At 41.9% G+C, this 27,754-nt stretch overlaps 3 protein-coding genes across 13 annotated transcripts in view; 1 reads left to right on the plus strand and 2 right to left on the minus strand.

The window, feature by feature from the left end:
- Positions 1-1,243: 1,243 nt before the first annotated feature.
- On the minus strand, positions 1,244-22,817 carry AK6 (adenylate kinase 6). Its single transcript, XM_010380233.2, has 5 exons — positions 22,699-22,817; positions 19,398-19,490; positions 4,992-5,050; positions 4,744-4,889; positions 1,244-1,771 (listed from the first exon to the last, which is right to left on the minus strand). Exons 1-5 carry the CDS (start codon positions 22,724-22,726, stop codon positions 1,579-1,581), a joined length of 519 nt encoding a protein of 172 aa, XP_010378535.1. The 5' UTR covers positions 22,727-22,817; the 3' UTR covers positions 1,244-1,578.
- On the minus strand, positions 17,639-23,023 carry TAF9 (TATA-box binding protein associated factor 9). 6 transcript variants are annotated; one of them, XM_010380231.2, is made up of 3 exons: positions 22,893-23,023; positions 19,398-19,490; positions 17,639-18,651 (listed from the first exon to the last, which is right to left on the minus strand). In XM_010380231.2, exon 3 carries the CDS (start codon positions 18,632-18,634, stop codon positions 17,840-17,842), a length of 795 nt encoding a protein of 264 aa, XP_010378533.1. In that variant the 5' UTR covers positions 18,635-18,651; positions 19,398-19,490; positions 22,893-23,023; the 3' UTR covers positions 17,639-17,839. The 6 variants fall into 6 exon arrangements, with proteins under 6 accessions (XP_010378533.1, XP_010378529.1, XP_010378530.1 ...); XM_010380227.2 differs by lacking the exon at positions 22,893-23,023 and adding an exon at positions 22,699-22,817; XM_010380228.2 differs by lacking the exon at positions 22,893-23,023 and adding an exon at positions 22,623-22,726.
- A 32-nt stretch (positions 23,024-23,055) lies between these two features.
- Positions 23,056-27,754, plus strand: part of RAD17 (RAD17 checkpoint clamp loader component) — a 46,008-nt gene continuing 41,309 nt past the window's right edge. The window contains exons 1-5 of one of the 6 annotated variants that reach the window (XM_030927197.1): positions 23,056-23,180; positions 24,256-24,391; positions 24,680-24,783; positions 25,254-25,434; positions 27,031-27,288. In XM_030927197.1, coding sequence (XP_030783057.1) covers positions 25,426-25,434; positions 27,031-27,288 — 267 coding nt within the window. In that variant the 5' untranslated portion in view covers positions 23,056-23,180; positions 24,256-24,391; positions 24,680-24,783; positions 25,254-25,425. Of the gene's footprint in view, positions 23,181-23,228; positions 23,530-24,255; positions 24,392-24,679; positions 24,784-25,253; positions 25,435-27,030; positions 27,289-27,754 lie in introns of those variants that run through there. The other 5 variants (XM_010380225.2, XM_030927194.1, XM_030927195.1 and 2 more) reach the window with 5 other exon arrangements.

Here is a 27,754-nt window from a genome sequence, read left to right on the forward strand (position 1 = left end):
ACTTCACAATACCCAAAGTGGATACAACCCAATTGTGCAAGTGATGGAAAACATAAGCAAAATGTGGTATATGCATATAATGGAATATTATTCAACCATAAAAAGGAATGAGATAGGCCGGGCGCGGTGGCTCAAGCCTGTAATCCCAGCACTTTGGGAGGCCGAGACAGGCGGATCACGAGGTCAGGAGATCGAGACCATCCTGGCTAACACTGTGAAACCCCGTCTCTACTAAAAATACAAAAAACTAGCCAGGCGAGGTGGCGGGTGCCTGTAGTCGCAGCTACTCAGGAGGCTGAGGCAGGAGAATGGTGTGAACCCGGGAGGCGGAGCTTGCAGTGAGCTGAGATCCGGCCACTGCACTCCAGCCCGGGCGACAGAGCGAGACTCCGTCTCAAAAAAAAAAAAAAAAAAAAAAAAAGGAATGAGATACTGGTACATGCTACAACTTAAATGAACCCTGAAAACATTATGCTAAGCCAAAGAAATTGGACACAAAAGGCCACATATTGTATAATCCCATTTATATGAAATATCCAGAATATGCAAATCCATAGAGACAGAAAGTAGACTAGTGACTGCAAGGGGATGAGGAGGAAAGAATAGCAAGTGACTGCTAAAGGGTATAGGATTTCCCTTTATCATCACTGCTTCCCCCACAGTGGTGACGGTTACATAACCTTGTTAATAAGCTAAAAACCAATGGATTATAAATTTCATTTATGTTTATTTTTGGAGTCTAAGGTCTCACTATGTTGCCCAGGTTAGTCTTGAATTCCTGCCTCAAGCGATTCTCCACCTCAGCCTCCCCAGTTGCTGGGAGTACAGGCATAAGCCACCATACTCGGTTCTGATTATATACTTCAAAATAGTCAATTTTATTGTATGATAGGTATATCTCAACTAAAAAAAAGAACAAGGAGAGCTGTACTGAGATGATATAATCTCCAAATATATTAAGTGAAAAAAGAAAGGTACAGAATAGTGTGCACAATATACTATGATATTCTTTAAAAAATGTACACACATATATATACACTGTGCAGGCATAAAACCTCTAAAAAGACATGGGAAACCATTAACATTATTTCCTAAAAGGAAGGAACCTGGGGTGCCTGGGGATAGGGTGGTCTGGAAGGGAGACCTAACTTTTCAGCATGCTTTTTTGTACCTTTTGAACTTTGTATCGAGTACAACATTTAACTTTTTTTCTAATTTAAAGAAAGAGAAAAGGAATACTCTGTTGCTTTTTCTTTAGTTTTATTTGAAGAGATCATCTGCATTTTTTTCTGTAATAAACTTAAAAGATATCCACCCATTGTTAGATTTATTTATTCTTTAGCAATTTAAGTATTAAAATCACAGTTTTTGTCTCAATCCTTAATAATACTATATTCATTATATTTCAGATGTTTAGCTTTCTCATGGAGAAAAAGAAATACAGGCATAAACCTATATACTATCCACCTGCTGGTCCTGCAACATGATTTTAATCAAGTGTTACTGATACTTGAACAATTTCTATGATGTCAGCAAAGATATCAACAAGAGTGATTATAAAGTAGGTAGCCTTATAAGTCAAGAGTTATGATCTTTGATCCACTGCTCAATCCATTTCAAGATCTGATCTACATTATTTTCTAGCTCTTCTGGTTTATTACTGGGCAGCTGATGCACGATTTCTTCCTTGTAGGATGCTGTGGCTTCTTCATAAAGAACTTGAAAAATCTCACACTGAATATTGTCTGTTAGTTTCTTCTCATTATAACCCCTAGAAGGCAGGGAGGTTAAGCAAACAAAAAGCAAAATAAATGGCATTAACTGGAGTTTTAGAAACATACCAGAAACTGGACACTTTTCAATACGTGAAAAATTACAAAAATGGTCTCTTCACCTAGAGAGGAGTGACTGGTACCTGTTTATATGACAGAGTTTCTTGACACTAGGGTTAAACTAAAGATCACGAGACCAGCATTTAGGTTTGTTTGAATTTTTCTGCCCACAATTTGTCAGCTACTCAGTAAATTCCCAATGAATTAGTAAATTAGCAAAACTCTCATAACCAAATATTCAATTCATATCAGCCAAAAAGTAGAAACAACCCAAATGTCCACAACCTGACAAATGTATTTAAAAATGATATATCCATACAACGGAATATTATTTGGCAATAAAAAGAAGTACTGGTATATGCTACAATACGAATGAACCTTGAAAACAAACTAATTGACAGGAGATAGGCATAAAAGTCCACATCCTGTATGATTTCATTTATATGAAATGTCTAGTATAAACAAATCCATAAAGATAGAAAGTAGACTATTGGTTGCCTAGGGCTGGGGAACTGAGGGTAAATGGGGAGTGACTACTACTGGGTATGGGGTTTCTTTTTGGGGTGACAAAAATTTTCTTTTTTTTTTTGAGACGGAGTCTCACTCTGTCACCCACGCTGGAGTGCACTGGAGTGATCTTGGCTCACTGCAACCTCCGCCTCCCGGGTTCAAGCAATTCTCCTGCTTCAGCCTCCTGAGTAGCTGGGATTACGGACATGCACCACCATGCCCAGCTAATTTTTGTATTCTTAGTAGAGATGGGGTTTCACCATGTTGGTCAGTCTGGTCTCGAGCTCCTGACCTCATAATCCGCCCAACTCAGCCTCCCAAAGTGCTGGAATTACAGGCGTGAGCCACCGTGCCTGCCCCCAAGATTCTCTAAAATTGGTTGTGGTAATGATTGTACAACTTTTTGATATGCAAAAAAAAAAAAAAAAAACAAATGAGCAACTGATATATATACTTACTATGTACCCACAAAACTGGAAAAAAACCCTGAATTATGTACTTTAAATGGGTGAATGTAAATTACATTTCAATAAAGAGGGTATTTTTGTTTTTTGGTTGCTTTTGAGACAGGCTCTTGCTTCGGCACCAGGCTGGAGTGCAGTGGTGCAATCACAGCTCACAGCGGCCTCAACCTCCCAGGCTCAAGCATTCCTCCCACCTCAGCCTCCAAAGTAGCTGGGACCACAGGTGCATGGCACCACACTTGGCTAAATTTTTAATTTTTTTTGTAGAGACCAGGATCTTGCTATGTTGCCCAGGCTGGTCTCAAACTCCTAGGCTCAAGCAATCACCTTGCCTCAGCCTCCCAAACTGCTGGGATTACAGGTGTGAGGTGTGAGCCATCCTGCCTCCCCCTCACCACCCAACCATGCCCAGCCTAAAGCTGTTACTTTTTTATAACCTTTTCAATAGTTGAAAATACTAACTAGCTCTCTCATAGTTTTTTTATACCTTAGTCATACCCTTGGCTATATATGTAAAACAGTAATTTTTAAATCAAAATTTTAAATTGTCTTGATTGAAAAAAAGCATATGTACCATATAGTCCCTATTACTTTTCTGCCCCAAAACTTTTAATGGCTTTTCACTGCCTAAAAAAAAGTTTTAGGTCTAGCCCCAATTTTACTTTTTCTATGTGTATATTTGCTGCCATACTAGTCTGTGCAAGGATTTACAAGTATCCCAAACAAGAGTGGTCAGAGTTGACTATAATCAGTGAAAATCACAAATTCTGACCGCGACCTTAAGCAAAATTCTGGAGCTTTCCTTTCTGAGATTGCCCTCTAATTTCTCTAGGATCCCCATATTCCCACAGCTTTGATAAAAAGACACTGGGGAAAAAAGACTTCCCTCAAAGTTTCTCTTTACTGGTTTTTCCGCATTAAATCTGATGCTCTATTTGTGGGTTTGACTCAGGTATCTGTTAAAGACTGTGAGATGCTGGTTTATTTTGCTAGTTTTTCATAAGCTTTCCTATTCCTGATGCAGGGATAATTTGAGTGGGTAGTGTTCAGTCAGTAAGCAAAGAATATGTTAGGGGCTTGGCTGTTTTCCTAGCAAAGGTTTACATCAAAAAAAAAAAAAAAAAGGCATGGCTAAACAGGGTCTCGCTCTGTCGCCCAGGCTGGAGTGCTGTGGCATGATCTCAGCTCACTGCAAGCTCTGCACAACCTCCCGCCACCCGCTGACTTAACACCATTCTCCTGCCTCAGCCTCCTGAGTAGCGCCCACCACCACGCCCAGCTAATTTTGTTTTGTATTTTTAGTAGAGATGGGATTTCACCATGTTAGCCAGGATGGTCTTGAACTCCTGACCTCGTGATCCACCCACCTTGGCCTCCCAAAGTGCTGGGATTACAGGCCTGAGCCACTGCGCGTGGCCGGCTAAATTGGATTTCTACACAGTACATTTTACTCAATCAGACTGTCAGTTGAGATATCAATTTACTCAAAAAGTACTGCCCATATTTTAAAGCAGTCATATTTTCAAACAAAACCCTTTATTAGCTGAGTGCTATGACTCACACCTATAACCCCAGCACTTTGGGAGGCCAAGGTGGGCAGACTGCTTGAGCCCAGGAGTTCAAGACCAACGTGGGCAACATGGCGAGACTCCATCTCTACAAAAAATATAAAAATTAGCCAGGCATGGTGGCATGTGCCTTGGTCTCAGGTAGGAGGCTGAGGCACAAGAATTGCTTGAACCAGGGAAGTGGAGGTTGCAGTGAGCCGAAATCACACCACTGCCCTCCAGCCTGGGTGACAGAGCAACACTCTGTCTCAAAACAACAAAAAACCCCAAAAAACAAAAATCCTTTATCATGGTACTACTGGCCAATTTCAGGAATCTGAATAAAAGTTAATATTATGCTTTAAGAATCGGATGTTTTTCCTTTCTTACCTTGTTTCAAGTCTTTCGTACAATACATTGGTATCTGTTCTCAGCACAAAAACTATATGAAACCAGCGTTCAGGGAAGAAATCACAACCATGGTAATCAACAATAACTCCACCTTCTCTCATTTGGTTATCTAACTCATCAACTACCTGCAAGAAAAATTAAAAAAATAAAATGCTTCTTAAGAAAACTGAAGTCAACTTTCCTATGAAATTCAACAAATGCATACTTTATGAAAAAGTCATACTTACTCTGTCTTCATCTAAGATGGGACAATCATACTCTTCATCATAGCCATCATACAACTGCTCTAAAAGAGATTGAGAATTCTTGTTGAAATAATATTTTCTAAGTAACTTTAAGTAATTTTCAATTAATTCTAGACTTTAGGAAAGGAAATGTATCATCAATTATTCTTTCAGATACAAGGGTGTGTACTAACAAAATAAATGTCATATAGACACCAAATATAAAGGAGTCATACTAACTGATAAATTGGAATTTTGTCTAGAGGGAAACTTGGATAGCAATATCTCTGAAACTGCTTTAAATATCAAAACTGAAACCAACTAAAAAGAGTGAATAGGCCGGGCGCGGTGGCTCAAGCCTGTAATCCCAGCACTTTGGGAGGCCGAGACGGGTGGATCACGAGGTCAGGAGATCGAGACCATCCGGGCTAACACGGTGAAACCCCGTCTCTACTAAAAAATACAAAAAACTAGCCGGGCGAGGTGGCGGGCGCCTGTGGTCCCAGCTGCTCGGGAGGCTGAGGCAGGAGAATGGCGTAAACCCGGGAGGCGGAGCTTGTAGTGAGCTGAGATCCGGCCACTGCACTCCAGCCTGGGAGACAGAGCGAGACTCCGTCTAAAAAAAAAAAAAAAAAAAAAAAAAAAAAAAAGAGTGAATAGCCAACTTCAGAATTTGTGGGGTTATTAGAAGAGGACTACACTATTTTTGTTGAACTACAGATTGGTGGAAAGAGGAAACACCTGAACAGATACAAACACACTCACATACATTTGAAAGCAGATTAATGTATCAAAAGCAGTAACAGGCCAGGTGTGGGGCTTCGTGCTTGTAATCCCAGCATTTTGGCAGTATGAGGTAGGAGGATCTCTTGAGTCCAGGAGTTCAAGACAGCCTGGGCAACATGTTGAGACCCTGTCTCTACAGGAAAAAAAAAAAAAAAAAAAAAAAATTAGCCAGGCATGGTGGTGCACACCTGTAGTCCCAGTTACTTGGGAGGCTGAAGTGGGAGGATTGCTTGAGGCGGAGGTTACAATGAGCTGAGATCACACCACTGTACTCCAGGCTGGCTGACAGAGCAAGACCCCGTCTCGAAAAAAAAAAAAAAAAAAAAAAAAGCAAGAAAAAAGCAATAACAGATTCTTGATTTCAGAACTGAACCCTCTGTCACTGAGCTCACATCCTCAACGGGGACTGAGAAGGGTCAGGACTCAGATGCTTCCGAACAGTATCTTTACTTCTAGATTTCCAGCATCCCAAACTGTCATTCCTCATAAGAGTTAGTCTTATTTCAGAAGGCAAAACAAAAATAACGTTCAAAGTTACAAGGGAGGCAAATTTAAATGTAATATAAGAACTTTCTGGCCGGGCGCGGTGGCTCAAGCCTGTAATCCCAGCACTTTGGGAGGCCGAGACGGGCGGATCACGAGGTCAGGCGATCAAGACCATCCTGGCTAACACTGTGAAACCCCGTCTCTACTAAAAAATACAAAAAACTAGCCGGGCGAGGTGGCGGGTGCCTGTAGTCCCAGCTACTCGGGAGGCTGAGGCAGGAGAATGGCGTCAACCTGGGAGGCGGAGCTTGCAGTGAGCTAAGATCCCGCCACTGCACTCCAGCCCGGGCGACAGAGCGAGACTCCGTCTCAAAAAAAAAAAAAAAAAAAAAAAAAAGAACTTTCCAATAAACCACAGCTGGCTTTCAAAGGAAGTTTTCTTTCAGGAGGTAAGACACACCATCTTACCCTTAGCCCCTGCCCCTAGGAGGTATTAATCTAAGGCAGGCTTAGATCATCCACTAACCATCTCTGAGAGCATGTTATATAGCAGTCTTCCCACCTCTTTCCCCTTAATATTTTGGTACAGGTTGAAATGAGGTTAAAGTGAACATAAATTCTGAAGGGACACACGAGTAGTCTGATGGTCACTGGGGGGCACAGAAGCAGCTGTAACTCCTTGTCTTGCCTGGAGGGTCTGTGGACTGATTCTGGGCACATAAACCACCTTTCTAGCACCCTAGTGTGGCCTCTGCCTCCTTGGGCTATTGCTCACCTACCAGAAACTCTATCAACCTAAACAATTAAATTGTCTTGGTGTGAAGAAAACTGGTTAACATTTTAGAAAACAATCTAAATCCTTACTTTATACTACAAACTCCAGATGGAGCTACAAAGGAATGATTCATTTGAGTTTGTTGAGTGGCAGAAGAAATAAAGATTGATCCAGTCATTTAAAATGTTGACTCTCTGTTCCTTGAGAAATAATAAAATTCTAAGAAAAGTAACAGAATGGGAGAAATAACAAAGGACTGAAATGTAGATAATATGACGACCTTAAAACCAAAATAACAATAAATTGCTCAATAAACAAGAAAATAATTCACACAAGATGGAAAAGTGGAAAAAATCAGTAAACACACATGAAAAGATATTGAACTTTCCTAGCTATTAAAGAGATGCAAATTAATATGAGTCTATATTTATGCCTGTTATATGTTCAATTCATTCAGAAATTTACAGTACCATTTAATTTCTAATTGGACAAAATTAGAAAATAATAAAAAATGCCAAATAAGAAAAGTTAAATCTTGATTTATCAACTTTATAAATTATGTAATTAATTTTGTAATAATTATGTAATTAAAATTAGGTAAATACATATTATAGTATTATAGTTAATATAGTTTAAAAATACTATGTAGTATAGACTAGACAGCAACATGAATGCTCACATACACAAGTGTAAAATATAAAAAGCAGAATTCAAAGTTGTCTTTACTAGGGACAAAGATTAGAAGAAAAACAAAAGATTTGGAGTAGTTTTCCATATACTATTTTTACAATATTGTATATTTTTTTAACAGTACCACAAAATCTAAGAATACCTATAGCTGATTCTGTACTATGTGGTAATCTTGAGTAGATAAACATGGAGGTTCCTTTATACTTTAAATCTTTGACTTTTAAAAGATGACTCTGGCCGGGCGCGGTGGCTTATGCCTGTAATTCACTTTTGTGAGGCTGAGGCGGGTGGATCACCCGAGGTCAAGAGTTGAGACCAGCCCAGCCAACATGGTGAAACCCCATCTCTACTAAAAATACAAAAGTTAGCCAGGTGTGTTGGCGGGCGCCTGTAATCCCAGCTATTTGGGAGGCTGAGGCAGAATTGCTTGAACCCGGGAGGCGGAGGTTGCAGTGAGCCGAAATCATGCCACTGCACTCCAGCCTGGGCGTCAAAGCAAGATTCTGTCTCAGAAAAAAAAAAAAAAAAAAAAAAGATGACTTGAACCAATATATGCTGTCTAAAATAGATGTGTTAACTTTCAGGATTAGTCTTTATTTATTTATTTATTTTTTTAGATGGAGTCTCGCTCTGCCGCCCAGGCTAGAGTACAGTGGCGCGATCTCCGCTCACTGCAAGCTCCGCCTCCCGGGTTCACGCCCTTCTCCTGCTTCAGTCTCCCGAGTAACTGGGACTACAGGTGCCCGCCAGTGCACCCGGCTATTTTTTTATATTTTTAGTAGAGACGGGGTTCCACAGTGTTAGTCAGGATGGTCTCAATCTCCTGACTTTGTGATCTGCCTTCCTCGGCCTCCCAAAGTAAAGTCTTTATTTTTATACGGGCAGGGTCTCAGTCTGTGGCCCAGGCTGGAGTGCAGTGGCACAATCACAGCTCACTGCAGCCTCGACCTCCTGGGCTCAAGTGATCCTCCCATCTCAGCCTCCCGTGTAGCTGGGACTACAGGTGTGTGCTGCCACACCTGGCTAATTGTTCCGTTCTTTGTAGAGGTGAATTTTTATATTTTTTATAGAGATGAGGTCTCCTTATGTTGCCCAAGCTGGTCTCGAACTCCTGGGCTCAAGTAATCCTTCTGCCTTGGCCTCCCAAAGTGCTGAGATTACAGGTGTGAGCCACCATGCCCAGCCAGGATTAAAGTCTTTATACTAACGCTGAAGTGCAGAATTTGTTAAATCATGTTAATATATCATTTATTTATTTATTTATTTATTTATTTATTTATTTATTTATTTATTTTTTTTTTATTATTTATTTTTTTTGAGACGGAGTCTTGCTCTGTCGCCCGGGCTAGAGTGCAGTGGCCGGATCTCAGCTCACTGCAAGCTCCGCCTCCCGGGTTTACGCCATTCTCCTGCCTCCGCCTCCGGAGTAGCTGGGACTACAGGTGCCCGCCACCTCGCCCGGCTAGTTTTTTTTTTTTTTTGTATTTTTAGTAGAGACGGGGTTTCACCGTGTTAGCCAGGATGGTCTCGATCTCCTGACCTCGTGATCCGCCCGTCTCGGCCTCCCAAAGTGCTGGGATTACAGGCTTGAGCCACCGCGCCCGGCCTCATTCATTTATTTTTGAGACAGTCTCGCTCTGTCGCCCAGGCTGGAGTGTAGTGGTGCAATCTTGGCTGACTGCAACCTCCGCCTCCTGGGCTCAAGTGATTCTCCTGCCTCAGCCTCAGCCTCCCAAGTAGCTGGAATTACAGGTGCGTGCCATCATGCTTGGCTAACTTTTTTTTTGTTTTTTTGAGACCGAGTCTTGCTCTTTCACCCAGGCTGGAGTGCAGTGGTGCCATCTGGGCTCACTACAAACTCCGCCTCCCGGGTTCACGCCGTTCTCCTGCCTCAGTCTCCCTAGTAGTTGGGACCACAGGCGCCCGCCACCATGCCTGGCTAATTATTTGTATTTTTAGTAGAGACGGGGTTTCACCGAGTTAGCCAGGATGGTCTTGATCTCCTGATCTTGTGATCCGCCTGCCTCAGCCTCTCAAAGTGCTGGGATTACAGGCGAGAGCCACCACGCCCAGCCAATTTTTAAAATAGAGACGGGGTTTCACCATTGTGACCAGGCTAGGTTCAAATTCCTGACCTCAAATGATCCACCCGCCTCAGCCTCCCAAAGTGTTGGGATTACAGGCGTGAGCTACTGCGCTCAGCCATGTTAATGTATTTTAATAAAATAGTGTAATCTAAACTTTTACTTTTTTATTTTTGAGACAAGGTTTCACTTTGTCACCCAGGCTGGAGTGCGGTGGCACGATTTCAGCTCACTGCAGCCTCAGTCTCCTGGGTTCAAGTGATCCTCCTGCCTCAGTTCCCCCCAGTATTTGGGACTACAGGTGTGTCCCACCATGTCTGGCTAATTTTTGTACTTTTTGTAGAGACACGGTCTCACCATGTTGCTCAGGCTGAATCAAACTCCTGAGTTCAAGCAATCTGCCCGCCTTGGCCTTCTAAAGTGCTGGGACTGCAGGCATGAGCCACCGCGCCCGGCTGTAATCCAAACTTGTAAACACTCATTCCAAAAAACATTTATCGAACACCATATACCAGTGACCTAAGGGATTATGAGCACATAATTTATAAAGTGAGCAAGTAGACAAACAATCTTTCCCTCGAAGAGTTTAAAATAAAATGGGAGAGGACAGACAAGGCACCTGGAAATATAATATTTTAATGTTACGGTTCATGGTGATATGGGAGCAATAAGGATGGGCACCTAACATAAACTTGGGATATTAAGGGAGGCTTCCTGGAGGAAGTGACCTCTAAGCATAGACTTGCAGTAGATACATAAAAAAAAAAAACACTAGGGAAAACTCTTCTAAATAAAGAAAACAAGATATTCAAAGGTAGAGACTAGGAAAGAGCAGGCCCTTTCAAGTGAGGGAAAGTCAGAACAATGAGAAAATAAGTGGTAAGGGGTCAGGTAAGCTGAGGTCAGATCAAAAAGGGCCTTGAAGGCTGCATGAAGGAGTTTAGACTTTATCCCAAGGCCAAGGAAAATCATTAAAGGATTTTCAGCATTAAATGACATGATGAATTCCAAATTCAAAAAAAAAACATTTTTTTTTTTTTTTAATGCAGAATGATTTGGAAGGAACCAAATCCAGAAGCAGGGACTTCTTATCAAGTCTACCACAGATTTTTAGGTAAGTGATGATTGTAGTCTGTACCAGAGAAATGAACGGATCCTAAATTTCATTTCAAATTTCAAAAAAAGAATAAATTTTATGCTACTTTAGAAAGTTTCGATTGGAAGCCAAATTTATACTTGCCTATACATAGGATCTTAAGCAAAGATCAAAAAGGTTGATTTGTTTAAATGACTGAGAAATTAGAAAATTAAATCAATTTTCTAAACAAAGTTTTGTGGTTAAAATTCCAGGTACAGATACATTACTTTCTTAAAAAAATCAACTGTGGGGCCAGAGTTAAAAGGCTTAGCATGGCGGTTTGTGCTTATAATCCCAGCACTTTCAGAGGTCAAGGTGGGGGGATCGCTTGAGCCTAGGAATTCGAGATCACCCTGGATAACACAGCAACACCTGACCTCTACCAAAAAAAAAAAAAATTAGCCCAGCATGGTGGTGCCAGCCTATAGTCCCAGCTACTCTGGAGGTTGAGGTGGGAGGACTGCTTGAGGTTGGAGTGAGCCGGGATTGCACCACTGTATTCCAGTTAGGGTGACATTGACTCCCTGTCTCAAAAAAAAAACTTTTTTTTTTTTTTTTAAATTTTGAGACAGAGTTTCACTCGTCGCCCAGGCTGGAGTGCAACGGCATGATCCTGGTTCACTGCAACCTCCATCTCCTGGGTTCAAGCGATTCTCCCGCCTCAGCCTCCCAAGTAGCTGGGATTACAGGCGCTCGCCACCAAGCCTGGCTAATTTTTGTATGTTTAGTGATGGGGTTTCACCATGTTGGCCAGGCTGGTCTCGAACTCATGACCTCAGGTGATTCGCCTGCCTCAGCCTCCCAAAGTGCTGGGTTTACAGGCGTGAGCCACTGCACCAGGCCCCACAAAAAATTTTTTTAAAGTTCATTCTTACCTTAAAAAACCTTCCCAGCTGCTGCTGTTTGTCAAACTGTAAAATCATGACATGTTTAACTGCCATCCTAAAACATATACACTCAAGTGAAAGCTGTTCTTTAATCATATTGGGATGCTAGTTATTTTGATACTGCTGCCAATACTTAAAATTTTTATTTTCGTATTTATTCTTTTGGAAACATATTCACCACATTTACCTCAACTCAACAAGAAGCTGGTAACTCTAAAGCAATTAGAACAAGACATTAACTGGTTTAAAGTGACTGGGCGCCTTTAAAATACCTGGTTTTTTTTTTTTTTTTTGAGGCGGAGTCTCGCTCTGTCCCCCGGACTGGAGTGCAGTGGCCAGATCTCAGCTCACTGCAAGCTCCGCCTCCCGGGTTTACGCCATTCTCCTGCCTCAGCCTCCCGAGTAGCTGGGACTACAGGCGCCCGCCACCTCGCCCGGCTAGTTTTTGTATTTTTAGTAGAGACGGGGTTTCACCATGTTAGCCAGGATGGTCTCGATCTCCTGACCTCGTGATCCGCCCGTCTCGGCCTCCCAAAGTGCTGGGATTACAGGCTTGAGCCACCGCGCCCGGCCAAATACCTGGTTTTTTATGCAAAAAGAAAAGGACAATTAATTCTGCATAGTGAAGTTAGAAAGCTAAAGATATGACATTGGAGTTGGGCTGCTAAGAAGTTGTAAGGAAGATAAGGGAACCTATAGATAAAGAGAACAGCATGCATACTCGAGGTGGAAAATTCCTAGTGTTTGAGAACAACAGGGTATGATGGCTACACTGAAGGGGACACAGGGGAATGACTGCAGGTGAACTGTGGCCATTTTATAAAGAATCTCCTGGGCTGGGCGCGGTGGCTCAAGCCTGTAATCCTAGCACTTTGGGAGGCCGAGACAGGTGGATCACGAGGTCAGGAGATCGAGACCATCCTGGCTAACATGGTGAAACCCCGTCTCTACTAAAAAAATACAAAAAAAAAAACCTAGCTGGGTGAAGTGGCGGGCGCCTGTAGTCCCAGCTACTCGGGAGACTGAGGCAGAAGAATGGCGTAAACCCAGGAGGCGGAGCTTGCAGTGAGCCGAGATCTGGCCACTGCACTCCAGCCTGGGCGACAGTGAGACCCCATCTCAAAAAAAAAAAAAAAAAAAAAAGAAGCTCCTATATTTCCTTAAGGAGGATAGACTATGTGAGTAAAAAACTCAAATCATGTCATTCTCCTTCCCTGCTTTTAAGAAAATGATAGTGTAGAAGAGGGAGGAAAGAGTTACTGAAGAGGTCAAATAAGAGATTCTAGGTAGGATTCTAGGCATAGCACCAGTGGTCTTGATGAAATAGGGGTACTGTAGGGATGTGCTGGAGAAACCATCAAGATTTAAAGGCCAAGTGGATCTTTGTGAGAGAGTGAATGTGTATTTATATGCTTGGGAGGTAGAAATCAGAGGAGTGGGCAAGTACAGTCAAGGATGCCGTCAAAGCATGTGCTTTAAACATACTTTAGAGGTGTAAACATCTGGGAACTATCCACATGGTTATGTCTAACAGGTGTCTAGAAACTGGGCTGTTTTAATTGTAAATTTAAGTCATCAGCACAAGGGAGTGAATAGTCCTGAATGAGTGAGATTACTAGTGGCAGGGGCAGAATCACAATATGGCTGCAATGAAATCACGGGGGAAATGAGTGGAAGGGGAAGGATCAGAGGCAAAGATGGGGAGAGAGCAGTGTCAGAGAGGCCAATAGAGGAGTTAGTTTCCAAGGCTTCCAGCGGGAGTTGATAAGGGGAGAGAAAAATGGGATTCAGAAAAGGATAGAACAGGGATCAACATTTTTTTTTTTCTGTAAAGGGCCAGATCATAAATACCTTACGCTTTGCAAGCTAGTCTTTAGCTCCGAAGTCATACAAAAACAACAGTAGCTTGCCAACCCCCAGGTTAGAGAGATATCAAGATTCTAAGTGTTCAAAGCCAAGCTATGCTTTACAGTTTCTACCGGAAATGGATCCAATGTCAATATACTACTTTGTCTAGACCTATGGGTATCCTGCAGTTAGGAATAGGCTGAAGACTGAAAAACTGCTGCCAGGAAAATTAAGGATGCTAGTAAGAGTATAAAAACGATTGTATATAGAAAAGGATGTCAAATAAGGAGGAGTCTTGAGACTGGGAGAATAGGGATAAGAGAAGCATTCTTATAGTCATACCACAGTAAGACTCATGGTTTTTGTTTTTGTTTTTGAGATGGAGTCTCGCTCTATCATCCAGGCTGGAGTGCAGTGGTGTGATCTTAGCTCACTGCAAGCTCTGTCTCCCAAGTAGCTGGGACTACAGGCACCCGCCACAATGCCCAGCTAATTTTTTCTATTTTTAGTAGAGACCGGGTTTCACTGTGTTAGCCAGGATGGTCTCAATCTCCTGACCTCGTGATCTGCCCGCCTCGGCCTCTCATAGTGCTGGGATTACAGGCTTGAGCCACCATGCCCTGCCCACAGTAAGACTCCTAATAGTTTTCTCTTTTTTTTTTTTTTTTGAGACGGAATCTGTCACCCAGGCTGGAGTACAGTGGCATGATCTCGGCTCACTGCAACCTCTGCCTCCCAGGTTCAAGTGATTCTCCTGCCTCAGCCTCCCGAGTAGCTGGGATTACAGGCGCCCTCAGCAACGCTGGACTGATTTTTTTTTTTTTTTTTTTTGAGATGGAGTCTCGCTCTGTCTTGCTTAGGCTGGAGTGCAGTGGTGTGATCTCAGGTCACTGCAGCCTCTGCCTCACAGGTTCAAGTGATTCTCCTGTCTCAGCCTCCCGAGTAGCTGGGATTACAGGGGCCCACCACCGTACCTGGCTAATTTTTTGTATTTTTAGTTGAGATGGGGTTTTACCATGTTGGACAGGCTGGTCTTGAACTCCTGACCTTTAGGTGATCCACCCACCTTGGCCTCCCAAAGTGCTGGGATTACAGGCGTGAGCCACCGTGCTAGGCCAAAGTGCTGGAATTTACAGGCATGAGCCACCATGCCCGGCCAGTTTTCTTAAACTTACTTCCCCATCTAATTTTTTTTTTGCCTTGGTTTTGGGAGTAAAGATGACCTCTCTCAATTACTAGTGCAATTCCACATGATCACTAGGATGATACTAAACTTTCAGAAATGTTTAAAACTAGGGTTTTCTTAAAGCTTTGTTTTTTTCTGACTTTAGTGAGCATCAGAATAAGCCTCATTTCTTTACAGCAAGGTTTCTCAACCTTGTTACTAATGACATTTTGAGTCTGGTAATTGTTATTAGGGGAGACAGGGAACTGTCCTGTGAACTATAGGATCTGTAGTAGAATCCTTGGTCACTAATCACTAGATGCTAGTAGTAAACCTGGCCATCACCTCCCCCTCTATGTGACAACTCAAAACATCTTCACACATTGCTATACCCCCAAAGGGCAAAAATTACCTAGTTGAGAATCACTGCATTATAGATGATTGCCTGGTTTCTCTTAAAATATATCACCACTTGAAGCAAAAATGAGGTTAGCTGCCTCAAAATATTTCCAGATATATTCAAACAAGATTTGGGTTAAAAAATCTGGTATGTCAAACTTTACAAAGTACCTCATCAGGACAGGCGCGATGGCTAACACGGGTAATCCCAGCACTTTTGGGAGGCCAAGGTGGGAGGATCACTTGAGCCTGGGAATTAGAGACCAGTCTGGGCAACACAGTGAGGCCTTGTGTCTGTAGTCTCAGCTACTGGGGAAGCTGAAGTGGGAGGATCACTTGAGCCCCAGAGACTGAGGTTGCAGTGAAGGGAAATTGTGCCATTGCACTCCAGCCTGGGCCACAGAGCAAGACCCTGTCTCAAACAAACAAACAAAAAAACCCCACAAAGTACCTCCATCAAACTCCATGTCAAGTCAGACCAGAAATCTTTTATCTGGCATTATAGGCAGGAAAAAAAAAACCCCACTTTTCCTTTAAGACTTAGATCCCATTTCATGAAATAATCTCACTAATACAAAGACAATGGTTGGGACTATATGCAACTGACTAAAATGGTGTTGAGTACTCGAGGTACACAGAGGCTCTTGTCTGTAATCCCAGCACTTTGGGAGGCTAAGGCAGAAGGATCACTTGAGCCAAGGAGTAAACCAGCCTAGGGAACAAGGCCAGACCCTGTCTCTGTAAAAAAAAATTTTAAATTAGCCAGGCAGGTGTGTGCCTGTAGTACCAGCTACTAGGGAGGCTGAGGCAGGATGATCACTTGAGCCCAGGAGTTCAAGGATGCAATGAGCTATGATCAGGCCACCACACTCCAGCCTGGGCAACAGAGCAAGACTGTCTTAACCAAATGAAATGGTGTGAGTACTGGTAGGAGAGGACCTAAAGACGAGGAAGACAAGTGCCTTACGCTGGATTGTCCTTGGTCTGGTGTCACCATTGCTCTCAATGCTATTAATGCTCTAATTAGTTTAGAAATGTTAAATTAAGTGAAAGTAACATGAGAATGCATGAATGAAATTGACTATTATGTGACTCAGAAATCACTTGCCAAAAATGGTGGTGTTCAACAATGAGGAACAAAACCAGATTTCATAGATATAAAACGTAAAGGCTGGGCTGGGCACAGTGGCTCGTACCTGTAATCCCAGCACTTTGGGAGGCCGAGGCGGGTGGATCACGAGGTCAGGAGATTGAGACCATCATGGCTAACATGGTGAAACCCCATCTCTACTAAAAATACAAAAAATTAGCTGGGTATGGTAGTAGGCACCTGTAGTCCCAGCTACTAGGGAGGCTGAGGCGGGAGAATGGCATGAACCCAGGAGGCAGAGCTTGCAGTGAGCTGAGATTGCGCCACTGCACTCCAGCCTGGGCAACAGGCGAGACTCTGTCTCAAAAAAAAAAGAAAGGCCAGGTGCGGTAGCTCACACCTGTAATACCAGCACTTTGAGAGGCCGAGGTGGGCAGATCACTTGAGGCCAGGAGTTCAAGACCAGCCTGGACAACATGGCAAAAGCCCATCTCTACTAAAAATATAAAAATGAGCCAGGTGTGGTAGTACACACCTGTAATTCCAGCTACTTGGGAGGCTGAGGTGTGAAGATCGCTGGAACCTGGGACATGGAGGTTGCAGTGAGCTGAGATTGTGCCACTGCACTCCAGCCTGGGCAACAGAATGAGATTCTGTCTCAGGAAATAAAATAAAATGAAATGGAAAATGAGTATTTGTATGATAGCAAATAAAGATCTAGGTTTCAGAAACTATAACCTTGATAAATTGATGTTCTTTTGGATAAAAAAAATTTTTTTTAATTAAAAAATATAAACTATAACCTAATTATCAGCCCTGGATCAAAAATGAACATGATACTGGCTTATAGTATCAGGAATATGAAAAACAAAGATGCTCAAAATTAACCTGCAAAAAGAGACACTGATAATTTTTTTTTTTAAAAGTGGAGACATACTGGGAGACACTAAGGGTCCTTAATATAACCAAAGGGACAGAAAAATGGGACCTAGGAAGTTGGACAATTGAGGAAGATAATCAAAGCAGGTTAAGAATTCACTATGAATAAAAATCCTGACCAACTGGTCTCTCTGAAGAGGAGTCATGGTTATACTTCAGCAACTGAGAGAACAGATCACAAGAGTGACGTACACCAGAGATCATACTATGATCTATATATCTGAAGACACTTGAGATGACATTCTAGTGGTCAATAGACTATAGTACTGCAAGTTGCTGCAACTGTCAACTGTTACTCCTCTTGGTGACAACAGGGAGAAAATTGCTTTTAAAAACAACTGCCAAAGCACCAACAATCAAAGTAATGAATGACAACTTTATTTTTCTTACACTTTTAAGGCTGATGAAAAACCTTCATTTCAATTGAAAAGTATAGTAACTATTTACTCATTAAATATTACTGAAGTTTTCTAAAACACAACTTGAAAACATCCAGCATGCATGTTTAATATCAGTACAATGAATTCAAGACCAAGTATACATGTTACATGCAGCAAGGCTAGATTACAAATTATCATAGTCATCATCATCATCATCGTCATCATCATCATCTTCACGTTTTCTTTTCAATGCATTTGATGATTCATTGGCAGTATTTTGTGATGACACCATATTAGTGGTAATAAGAATGTTTTTGGACCCAATTAATGATGGATTAATCAGAACATTCTGAACTGCTGAGGTTGCAGGAATTGAAGCTTTTACAGCTGGAGACTGCGAAGTAGGCATCTGTACTGTAAACCTTTGACCTGTGAGGGACATGGGAGTCCCTACTTTAGTTGAAACAGACATGGTCTGTGGGGTTGGTGTGCCTAGTGTGGGAGTACTTGGTCTGCTAGTAACTGAACCAACACTTAACCGCGGGACTGTTATTCTTCCCGCAGAAGTTGATGCCTTTTTCTGTAAAGATTTCAGCCTATAGTTTGGAGCTGTTAAGCAATATCTATCAGGTGGCAACCTAGGACCTGAATATGGCTTGATCAGTGGCAAAGGGGTTTGATTTCTTTGCCTTGCGATATCTAATAAAAAATCTCTTGGGGGAGGAGAGGTAAAAGACTGGTCAGCGCGGCACTGGATTGCCAATCGCACATCATCTGCATCAACGGTAGCTTTCTTAGCATGGCTTGAATAAATTTTTGCATCATCTAGAATTGTGGTCACATATCGGAAGGCAAACTCCAACATCTGATTTATAACTCTTGGCTCATATTCTGTAATCCCCATATCCTTCAGGATTTGTGCCATCATCTGTGCATCTTTCGGCATGCTCTTGGGAGAAGCCATCTTGCCAGACTCCATGATATCCGATGATCAGACTTTAGATCATTTGAAAAAAATATGTACATTAGATCAATCTGAAATAGTTACTTTAGTAGCAACTGTCAGGAACTTAAAAAAATTTTTAATCTATGTTAAACTGTAAAAAATTTTTAAAAATTTAAACCATATGTTTTCTTAATTTTAATGAGGCATACTTAAAGTCCCTTTAATTTATTGAGTTCCTACCATGTACAAATCATTGTCAACTATAAAAAGATGAAGACACAAATAAGGGAGTGATAAAAGATTAGGGGAAAACAGGGTAAAATAAATAAAAACATCTATCATCTTAGAAGATATGCAGTTGCATGCAAACCTCACACTAATCTAAGATACCATAGCATAGTCATGTACTACACCTGAGCTCAAAACAATCTCTTTCCAGTGAGACCAATACACTCACTGTGTTCATATATATGTTCAGCAGTACCAAACCTTTGTTTGCTCAACTTGAAAACATTCTCCTTATTCACAGTCTACCTCTCCGAAATCCAGTCTCTTCATAGGAGCCTTCCCAACTATTCACAAGAATTGCTAGCCATTTTCAAGGCGGAAGGGAAAATGCTCAAAATAACCAGGACATAGCATTAGACACTTAATATTTCTGTGGATTCCCTAAAAGAGTATATATTCTTTAATGGCAATCTCGGTTTTTTGTACCTTCTGACAATACCCAGCACTAACACTCCACTATCAGACTTAAAAAAAAACAAAACAAATCTAACACCAAAGTGTCCCTTACCTTCTCGAGCTAAATCACCAACATTAATGTATTTCAGTCCCGATTTTGACGCAAGTTCTTTGCCTAGTGTAGTTTTTCCAACCCCTGGTGTACCTGTAAGACAAGCCACAGAAAAACACTGTGAAATACTACTTATCACACTGTAGCCCACCTTGTGCCCTTCCTTTTTTTATTTTTGAGGCAGAGTCTCACCTGGCCTCTGCCCTTAAAGATCTTGACGACTGAAATGAAAAATTTCCTAATTAGCAATAATATGTTAAATTTTTTTTTTTTTTGAGACGGAATTTCGCTCTTGTTGCTCAGGCTGGAGTGCAGTGGTGCGATCTTGGCTCACTGCAATCTCCACCTCTCAGGATCAAGCGAGTCTCCTGCCTCAGTCTCCTGAGTAGCTGAAATTACAGGTGCCCACCACCAGGCCCAGCTAATTTTTGTTTTTTTTTTTTTTTTTTGAGACGGAGTCTCGCTCTGTCGCCCAGGCTGGAGTGCAGTGGCCAGATCTCAGCTCACTGCAAACTCCGCCTCCCAGGTTTACGCCATTCTCCTGCCTCAGCCTCCCGAGTAGCTGGGACTACGGGTGCCCGCCACCTTGCCCGGCTAGTTTTTTGTACTTTTTAGTAGAGACGGGGTTTCACCGTGTTAGCCAGGATGGTCTCTATCTCCTGACCTCATGATCCGCCCGTCTCAGCCTCCCAAAGTGCTGGGATTACAGGCTTGAGCCACCGCGCCCAGCCAATTTTTGTATTTTTAATAGAGACAGGGTTTCACCATATTGGCCATGCTGGTCTCAAACTCACGTCATCTGCCCGCCTAGGCCTCCTAAAGTGCTGGGATTACAGGCGTGAGCCACCATGCCTGGCCATATGTAAATTAGCATGTACTACGACCTAATAAAAATTTCCAAAGCTAACTGAATGTCAGAATATTACCCAGTGTATTGATTCTCCAGGGGTGGGGCTCAGCAAATTCTGATGCCAATTCAAAGTACCCGCTGCTACCATGGAACTGCTCAGAATAAAATTAACCACCTCGTGCTGGGCGCAGTGGCTCACGCCTGTAATCACTGCACTTTGGGAGGCCAAGGCAGGAAGATCAGGAGGTCGGGAGATCAAGACCCATCCTGGCCGACATAGTGAAACTCCATCTCTATGAAAATACAAAAATTAGCCGGGCGTGGTGGTGCATGCCTGTAATCCCAGCTACTCAGGAGGCTGAGGCAGGAGAATCCCTTGAACCAGGTGGTTGGAGGATGCTGTGAGCCGAGGTCACGCCACAGCACTCCAGCGTGGCGACAGAGACTCCGTCTCCAAAAAAAAAAAAAAAAAAATTAGCCACCTCGAATCAATTACAATAATTTATTTACCTTTTTCTTTTTTTAAAGTCAAGATAACTCTTTGTTACCCAGGCTGGAGTGCAGTGGAACTTGGCTCACTGGAGCCTCCACCTCCTGAGCTCAAGCAATCCTATCTCAGCCTGTTCAGTAGCTAGGACCATAGGTATGCACCAGCATGCCCTGGTTAATTTTTGTAGAGACAGGGTTTGGCTATGTTGCCTAAGCTAAGCTCAAATTCCTGAGCTCAAGCCATCCCCCCACCTCCACCTCCCAAAGTGCTGGGATTTACAGGCATGAGCCTGTAAATGCTTTAATTTACAGGCTCATTTGCTTGGCCTATTTGCTTTAATTTAAAAAGATTTAAAAACCATTCATGGCCAGGTGTGGTGGCTAACGCGTGTAATCCCAACAATTTAGGAGGACAAGGCGGGAGGATCACTTAAGCTCAGGAGTTCGACACCAGCCTGGCCAACATAATGAGACTCTGTCTCAAACAAAAACAAAAACAAAAACTGTTCATGCTAAAATGTAAGCAGTCTGAAAGACACCATATTACCTCTGACCCCCTGCACCCTTCCCTAGAGATAACCACTGTAAACCAGTTTCCTATACAGATAGGTATATATTCCCAAAAAAACCCTATTTATGTTTGCATATAAATGTACATGTACGTACATACTCTTTGTAATAAATACAACATATATTCCTTGTACATAAATGACAATACTATATACATTGTTCTTTACCTTCCCCTTCTGATACCTATTATAATTACATTTCAAGATCATCAAATTCATAATTTTCAGCTATTCAGGTTTAACATCCCTGAAATTAAACTTGAGCATAAACATAACAGGGATAATACAGTTCCCATATCTAGGAGAATAACAGTCATCCCAAGTCCACTATAATACACCAAGTCTGAAGTCTGGACTCAACATGTTTTCAATAAAATGCTCACATTTCATTGTCAAGACATTTTCAATAAAATGTTTTGACAATGACTTAATAACCAGGGCACTATGATCCACGCAAAAAGATGTAAAAATCTTCCGCTTAAGGAATCTAAAATGCTAAACATTATTTGTGGGGTGGTTAATCTGCATCTCTCAGAAACAGACATGTCTTGTGTGCTGCCAACAATCTTACGTTTGGGTGAATGATGTAACTGTACTGTTTCCACAGAGCCTTTTCTGTACGTTGCAATAAAATCTACATGCATTAGATTTTTCCACGAATGGCCTACAATTTAATAAACACTTTCAGGACTAAACGGCTAGCAAAAATATTCGTTAAAGTCGTTATGCAGCATTTTAGTTCTCTTTACTGATAACACGCACCCTGAGTATGGCTTCAAAGACCCACTCCTACGCGAGAAACGACCCGAAATGCTCACTAGATGCCCTCCTTTTAAGGGGCGGAGGGAGCCTCTGATGTAACTCAACAAAAGCATACAGTAATTTCGTCACGCCACAAACATCTGAACTCATTTACCGAAATCTAATCTGAGGCGTTTATCAGAAGCAAAGGAAAAAATAAAATACGGCCCACGGAGGCCTACGGAGTGAGGCACCCACCATTAATGGCACTACCGGGAAGCAGATATGGCCTTACGTTATTTCCCTGAAAACCTCAAAGCCTACCCTGCCAAAGAATTAACAACCCATTTTACAAACGAAATACCAGATTCAGAAAGACTAAGCAGGCCGCCAAGCAGGAGAGCTGGATCTGCCGACCTCTCTTCACCTCCCCCGGGAGCCTCAGGCCAACGGAATTAACGTTCCGCGTCCCCTCCCCCGCCTGCCGCAACGCCCGTGAGGGTCGGCTCCCGGGACGCTGACAACCGCCTCGTGGCCCTCTGCCGGCCTCCGAAGACGGCACTGAGAAGCTCCTACCTGGGCGCCCGATGCCCAGAACACTCCGCGCCCCTCGCCTGCCCCCGCCCAGCCCCTCCCGGCCGCGCGCCCTGACCGGTGAGCAGGATGTTCGGAAGCAACATGGTCCCCGCGGCGACGGCTCCGGGCGCCTAACTCACGTGCCCTTTGCTCTACGGGGAGGAGCCGGAAGGGGCGGGCGGCAGCAAAAGCCCATGGCCCCAAGGGCCTCGAGGCCTACCGCGGCGCCCCTAGCCTGTCCCGGCGACCCAGCCGCGGCCCACTGGTTACCTCACTTTCGATGACACATTTCCATCGCAAAGTTGGAGGGTGGGCATAACTCGGGTCGGTACTTCGGGTCAGGCAGTGCGCTGGATGTCTAAGTAACACACTCCTTCGGAGGTCCCCGCCCTTCGCTTGCGTCGCTGATGCGCCGACCAGTCTGGAAGGTCCCCGGGAGGCCGTACCTCCGAGAGGCTCTGCGTAAAGCCCGGGTAGGGCCAGGTGGCTGCCTTTTCACCTAGGGTAGACCTTGGTCGCCTCATCTGTTTGCCCAAAAGGGGATGCAGCTCCGGGAAAGTAAGGCCGCCGCGGCTGCGGCTATATTATGTGTATGTCTTAGAGACGCGAGTCTATCTGCCTTCGAGCTTTGCTGGGCTCTCGTCGCTCCTCCTCCCGACCCGCCCATCCCATCCGGGGATGAGAAGATTGAGGGTGCAAAGCCCTGTCCCGCAGCGGGGATTTGCGAGCTCAACCCGGCACCCCACTGATTATAGGATTACGTTGAACGAATATTTGAGTTTAGTATTCCCTGTTCACTGTGTGGGGTGGTGGTGGGTCGGCTAGGAATAGTCTTGAAGGTCTGCCTCTGACATCTCATTTCAGGAACCTGGCATCTTCAGGGACAGTTATTTGTTTTTTAGAGGAGGTAATTGTCAATCTTGTTTTCAAGGGTGAATAGAGCCCTGACCGTGACAATAGTCTTCTTTTCTTTTGGGGGGATCGGAGTCTCACTCTTGTCGCCCAGGCTGGAGTGCAACCTCCGCCTCCCGGGTTCAAGTGATTCTCCTGCCTTAGCCTCCCGAGTGGCAGGGATTACAGGCGCCCACCACCACGCCCGGCTAATTTTTGCATTTTTAGTAGAGATGGGGTTTCACCATGTTTTGGCCAGGCTGGTCTCGAACTCCTGACCTCAGGTGATCTTCCCGCCTTGGCCTCCCACAATGCTGGTATTACAGGCGTGAGCCACCGCGCCCAGTCCCCGCTCTGCATCTTTTATTTTGAGCTACAAACTATATTTACTCAGATAGATGTTTTTTTTCCACTTGTGTACCTTTTGAAACGTCACAGTCTCTAATCGTGAACGATTTGGGGCAGAGGGCTGAACAATGTGTTTTCTAGTGTGTTGGGGTGTTTATAGGCTATGTGTGCCTCCAAACTGTAAAATAGTCCAGTATACTTTCCGGTGTATAAGTTTGTAGGCCTTAAAATTTTCTTCTGGCTAACTTAAAATTGTTGAATTCACTAGTTTTGCATAAACGTTTAAGCATTTGAAAACACGGTTGAAAACCACAGTGTTACCGAGAAATGTTCTAATAACGTATTCAAATGAAAACAAAAATTTTACAGTAAGACTTAAATTCTTCGTCCACAGCAAGTGAATTCATGGTATTTTACTTTTTTGGGAAATATTGGAAATGAAGAACTGCAACTGTAATTTGAAATAAGGAAAACTTTGATTTTCAGTATAAAAATTGCTCAAATAAAATTGCCAATTTTAATGACGAAAGGTAAGTACATAGTATGTGTGGTTTTTTCTGTTTTTCCTCTGATACATCATTGAGTTGGTGTGAAAAACTCCGATAGTAACACCACAAGTAGATTATTTGATACAGTTATAGTCATTAAAAGTAAAATTATTTTAGAATTTTGATTTCTTGTATCACTTAAATTTACTGTTCCTTTTCACTAGTTCTTGAGCCTTTATTGTGTTGTTGATTATATCAGTATACATTTATTACTATAATTCTGCAATTAGAGTTTTTCTTCATTTGAGGGCTTCTTTTTTTCCCCCCTAGGTGAATTATAGTTTAATGTACTACAGGTCCTGAACTACGGATGGGAACTATTACAGTTTATAATGTCAAAAACTTTTCTTAGACCAAAGGTATCTTCCACAAAGGTATGATACACTAGAATGGCCATGTAATAATTGCCTTAAAATAAATTTTTATACATATTCTTAATAACTTATTACTGCTATCAAAGTAATAGAGCCCAGTATCTATTGTAATTAATGATTTAAGCAAGTATGGTAATAAGTTGTGAAACAAGTGTTCTCTAAAAGTACAACCTTAATTTTGAAAAAGTGTTTTACAGTCCCAGTCACAAAGGCTGAAAACATTTGAATGAAAGAACATAGAAGAGAGAAATATGAGTGGTAGTTGGTGTTATAGCTTAACCAAAAGCCCTACTTCTTAGAAGTAATGTGATTCAGTGTGTCAGTTCTCAGCAAGATAGGGGTTAAAGTGGAATGGGGGTCAGACAGTTTCATGCATGCAGGGTAGCTATTTCCCTAAGTGGTGGCTCTAAATTTTCTTGGATGTTAAGTAAATTACTTAACTTTGCTGTTTATCTTTCTCTTTTTTCTAGTATATGGGAGTCCACATTTATGTAAGAAATGAAATTATAAAATGTATAAATAATTTGCAAATCAGAATTGCTGTCAAAAGGTTTATAATGAAAGATATTTTCATACACTCAAAAATATAGAGGAAAGGGGCCAAAATTATAGTACCAGTCACAGTCTTTTGATGAGGACGAAATGAATCAGGTAGCTATGACTGAAATTTTTTCCAGTGGTCTTCCTTTTTTAATCCACTGCCAATAATATTCCTAACTCTCTGTCTTAAAAGAAGAGTGAAGTGTGACTTAGCATTTGTAAAGTATTTGTAAGCCCTAAATTGCCTCCTCTAAGCCTACTTTCAGCTCCAACTTCTGGTTCATTTTCTTCAAGAGAGGAACATTGTCTAATTAGTAGCTCACAACTATGGCTGAGTATTCTTGAAGGAAAACATAACTTGGTTTCTTTTTGTTAGCCAGGCAGTAGATTCTACAACCAGATCTGAAGCTATGTTTTTCTAGATTAATGCTATTAGAGTGTTAAGAAATCTAGTAAAACTTTCTAATTTCTAATTATTTGTAATAATTAACTAATAATTTCTAATTTTTAGCAAAAAAAAAAAACAACGGGTCTCACTCTGTTGCCCAGGCTGGAGTGCAGTGGGGTGACCATGGTTCACTGCAACCTTGACCTCCCAGGCTCAAGTGATTCTCCCACCTTAGCCCCCCAGGTAGCTGGGAATACAGGTGTGCGCCACCATGCCTGGCTAATTTTTTATTTTTTGTAGGGTTGGGGTCTCCCTGTGTTATGCTAGCTGTTCTGAAACTCCTGGGCTCAGCAATCCTACTGCCTGTATCTCTGAATATGCTGGAATTATAGGTGTGAGCCACTACACCCAACCATTACTAGGTGTTTCTGAGTGACAGTTCCCCCGTGAAAAGCCTGCCTCAATTATAAAAATATTAGTTGCTTCTTGCACTGAAGAAAAATAAAATCCAGTCATAATTACAGATTGCAACGTTATGATCCTTGGTCTATATCTTCACTAAGTCTTAAAGCTGATATGGATTATTTGGATATATGAAATGGTTCTTAGTTTGTGAATGTATTAACCTGGCCAAGGCAGATGTGTTACTCTTACTGCTATTTCTGTTAAATTATTATCATTTGTTTATTTTGTTTTGCTTTTTTTAATAGGTAATTTTAATATTTATGTTTCAATCCTACAGAGTTAAAAAAATCGTTCTAGTCTTTATGCTGGGAAGATTACAATTAATAAAAATAAGTTTATGTTCTTTACTCCTTTAAGGTCAAGTAGACAAGTATGCACTTGCACTTACTGCAAAGTAGAAAAACAACTATTACAGAGAGAGTTTTATTTAAAAAGAGTTAATTTGTAAGATTTTTAGGCCGTGTATGGTGGCTCATACCTGTAATCCCAGCTCTTTGGGAGGCTGAGGTGAGAGGATCGCTTGAGCCCAAGAACTGTTTGAGACCAGCCTGGGTAACATGGCAAAAACCCATCTCTACAAAAAGTACAAAAAAATAGTTGGGCATGGTGGTGCATGCCTATAGTCCCAGTTACTCAAGAGGCTGAGGCTAGAGGATTGCTTGAGCTGAGATTATACCACTGCACTCCAGCCTGGGTGACAAAGCCAGACCCTGTCTCAAAAAAAAATTTTATTTTTTTTTTAGTTTTAAAGGTTATAAATTTATGAGTATGCTGTTTCCAGAGTAGTTCAGTTATTTAGGGGAATAGATGGGAGAAAATGTGATTATATTTACATGATTTCTTTTTTTTTTCAGGTAACAGACTGGGTCGACCCATCATTTGATGATTTTCTAGAGTGTAGAGGCATCTCTACTATTACTGCCACGTCATTAGGCGTGAATAACTCAAGTCATAGAAGAAAAAATGGACCTTCCACATTAGAAAGTAGCAAATTTCCAGCGAGAAAAAGAGGAAATCTGTCTTCCTTAGAACAGATTTATGGTTTAGAAAATTCAAAAGAATCTCTGTCTGAAAATGAACCATGGGTGGATAAATATAAACCAGAAACTCAGGTACTGAAAAGCATGCAGACATCTACATAATTTAATTTCAGGGTGCATAAGGGTGGATGGGAAGCAGAGAGATGTACATTTTCAGATTTTTTACTTATAAGACTCTTTCTAAGTGTTAGAAAAAATTCTGGATTTTTTTATTTTCCAAGGCTCAGATTTTTCTCAATAGTTACTCTGAAGTTGTATTATTAGTTGTCTTAGATTTAATTTAATCCTGACACAGAATTGATCTTTTTTAAAATTTTTGTACTAAATGTAATACTCCGTTCTACTGTCTTCTCAAAATGTATTTCTGAATTTTAAAAAATGTTATAACAACAAACTTGCTAAAATTATCATACAGAGTTATCAACTTAAGAATGTAATTTTTCCATAATATAAAAATTCAAGTATAATCAAAAGGACCATTTTATTATATAGATTGTTACTGATTTGCTACTTCTTTTCATTAATAATGCTTAGGTTC

This window comes from Rhinopithecus roxellana, chromosome 3 (assembly GCF_007565055.1).
Source record: "Rhinopithecus roxellana isolate Shanxi Qingling chromosome 3, ASM756505v1, whole genome shotgun sequence".
In the NCBI taxonomy this organism is placed as follows: Eukaryota; Metazoa; Chordata; class Mammalia; order Primates; family Cercopithecidae; genus Rhinopithecus; species Rhinopithecus roxellana.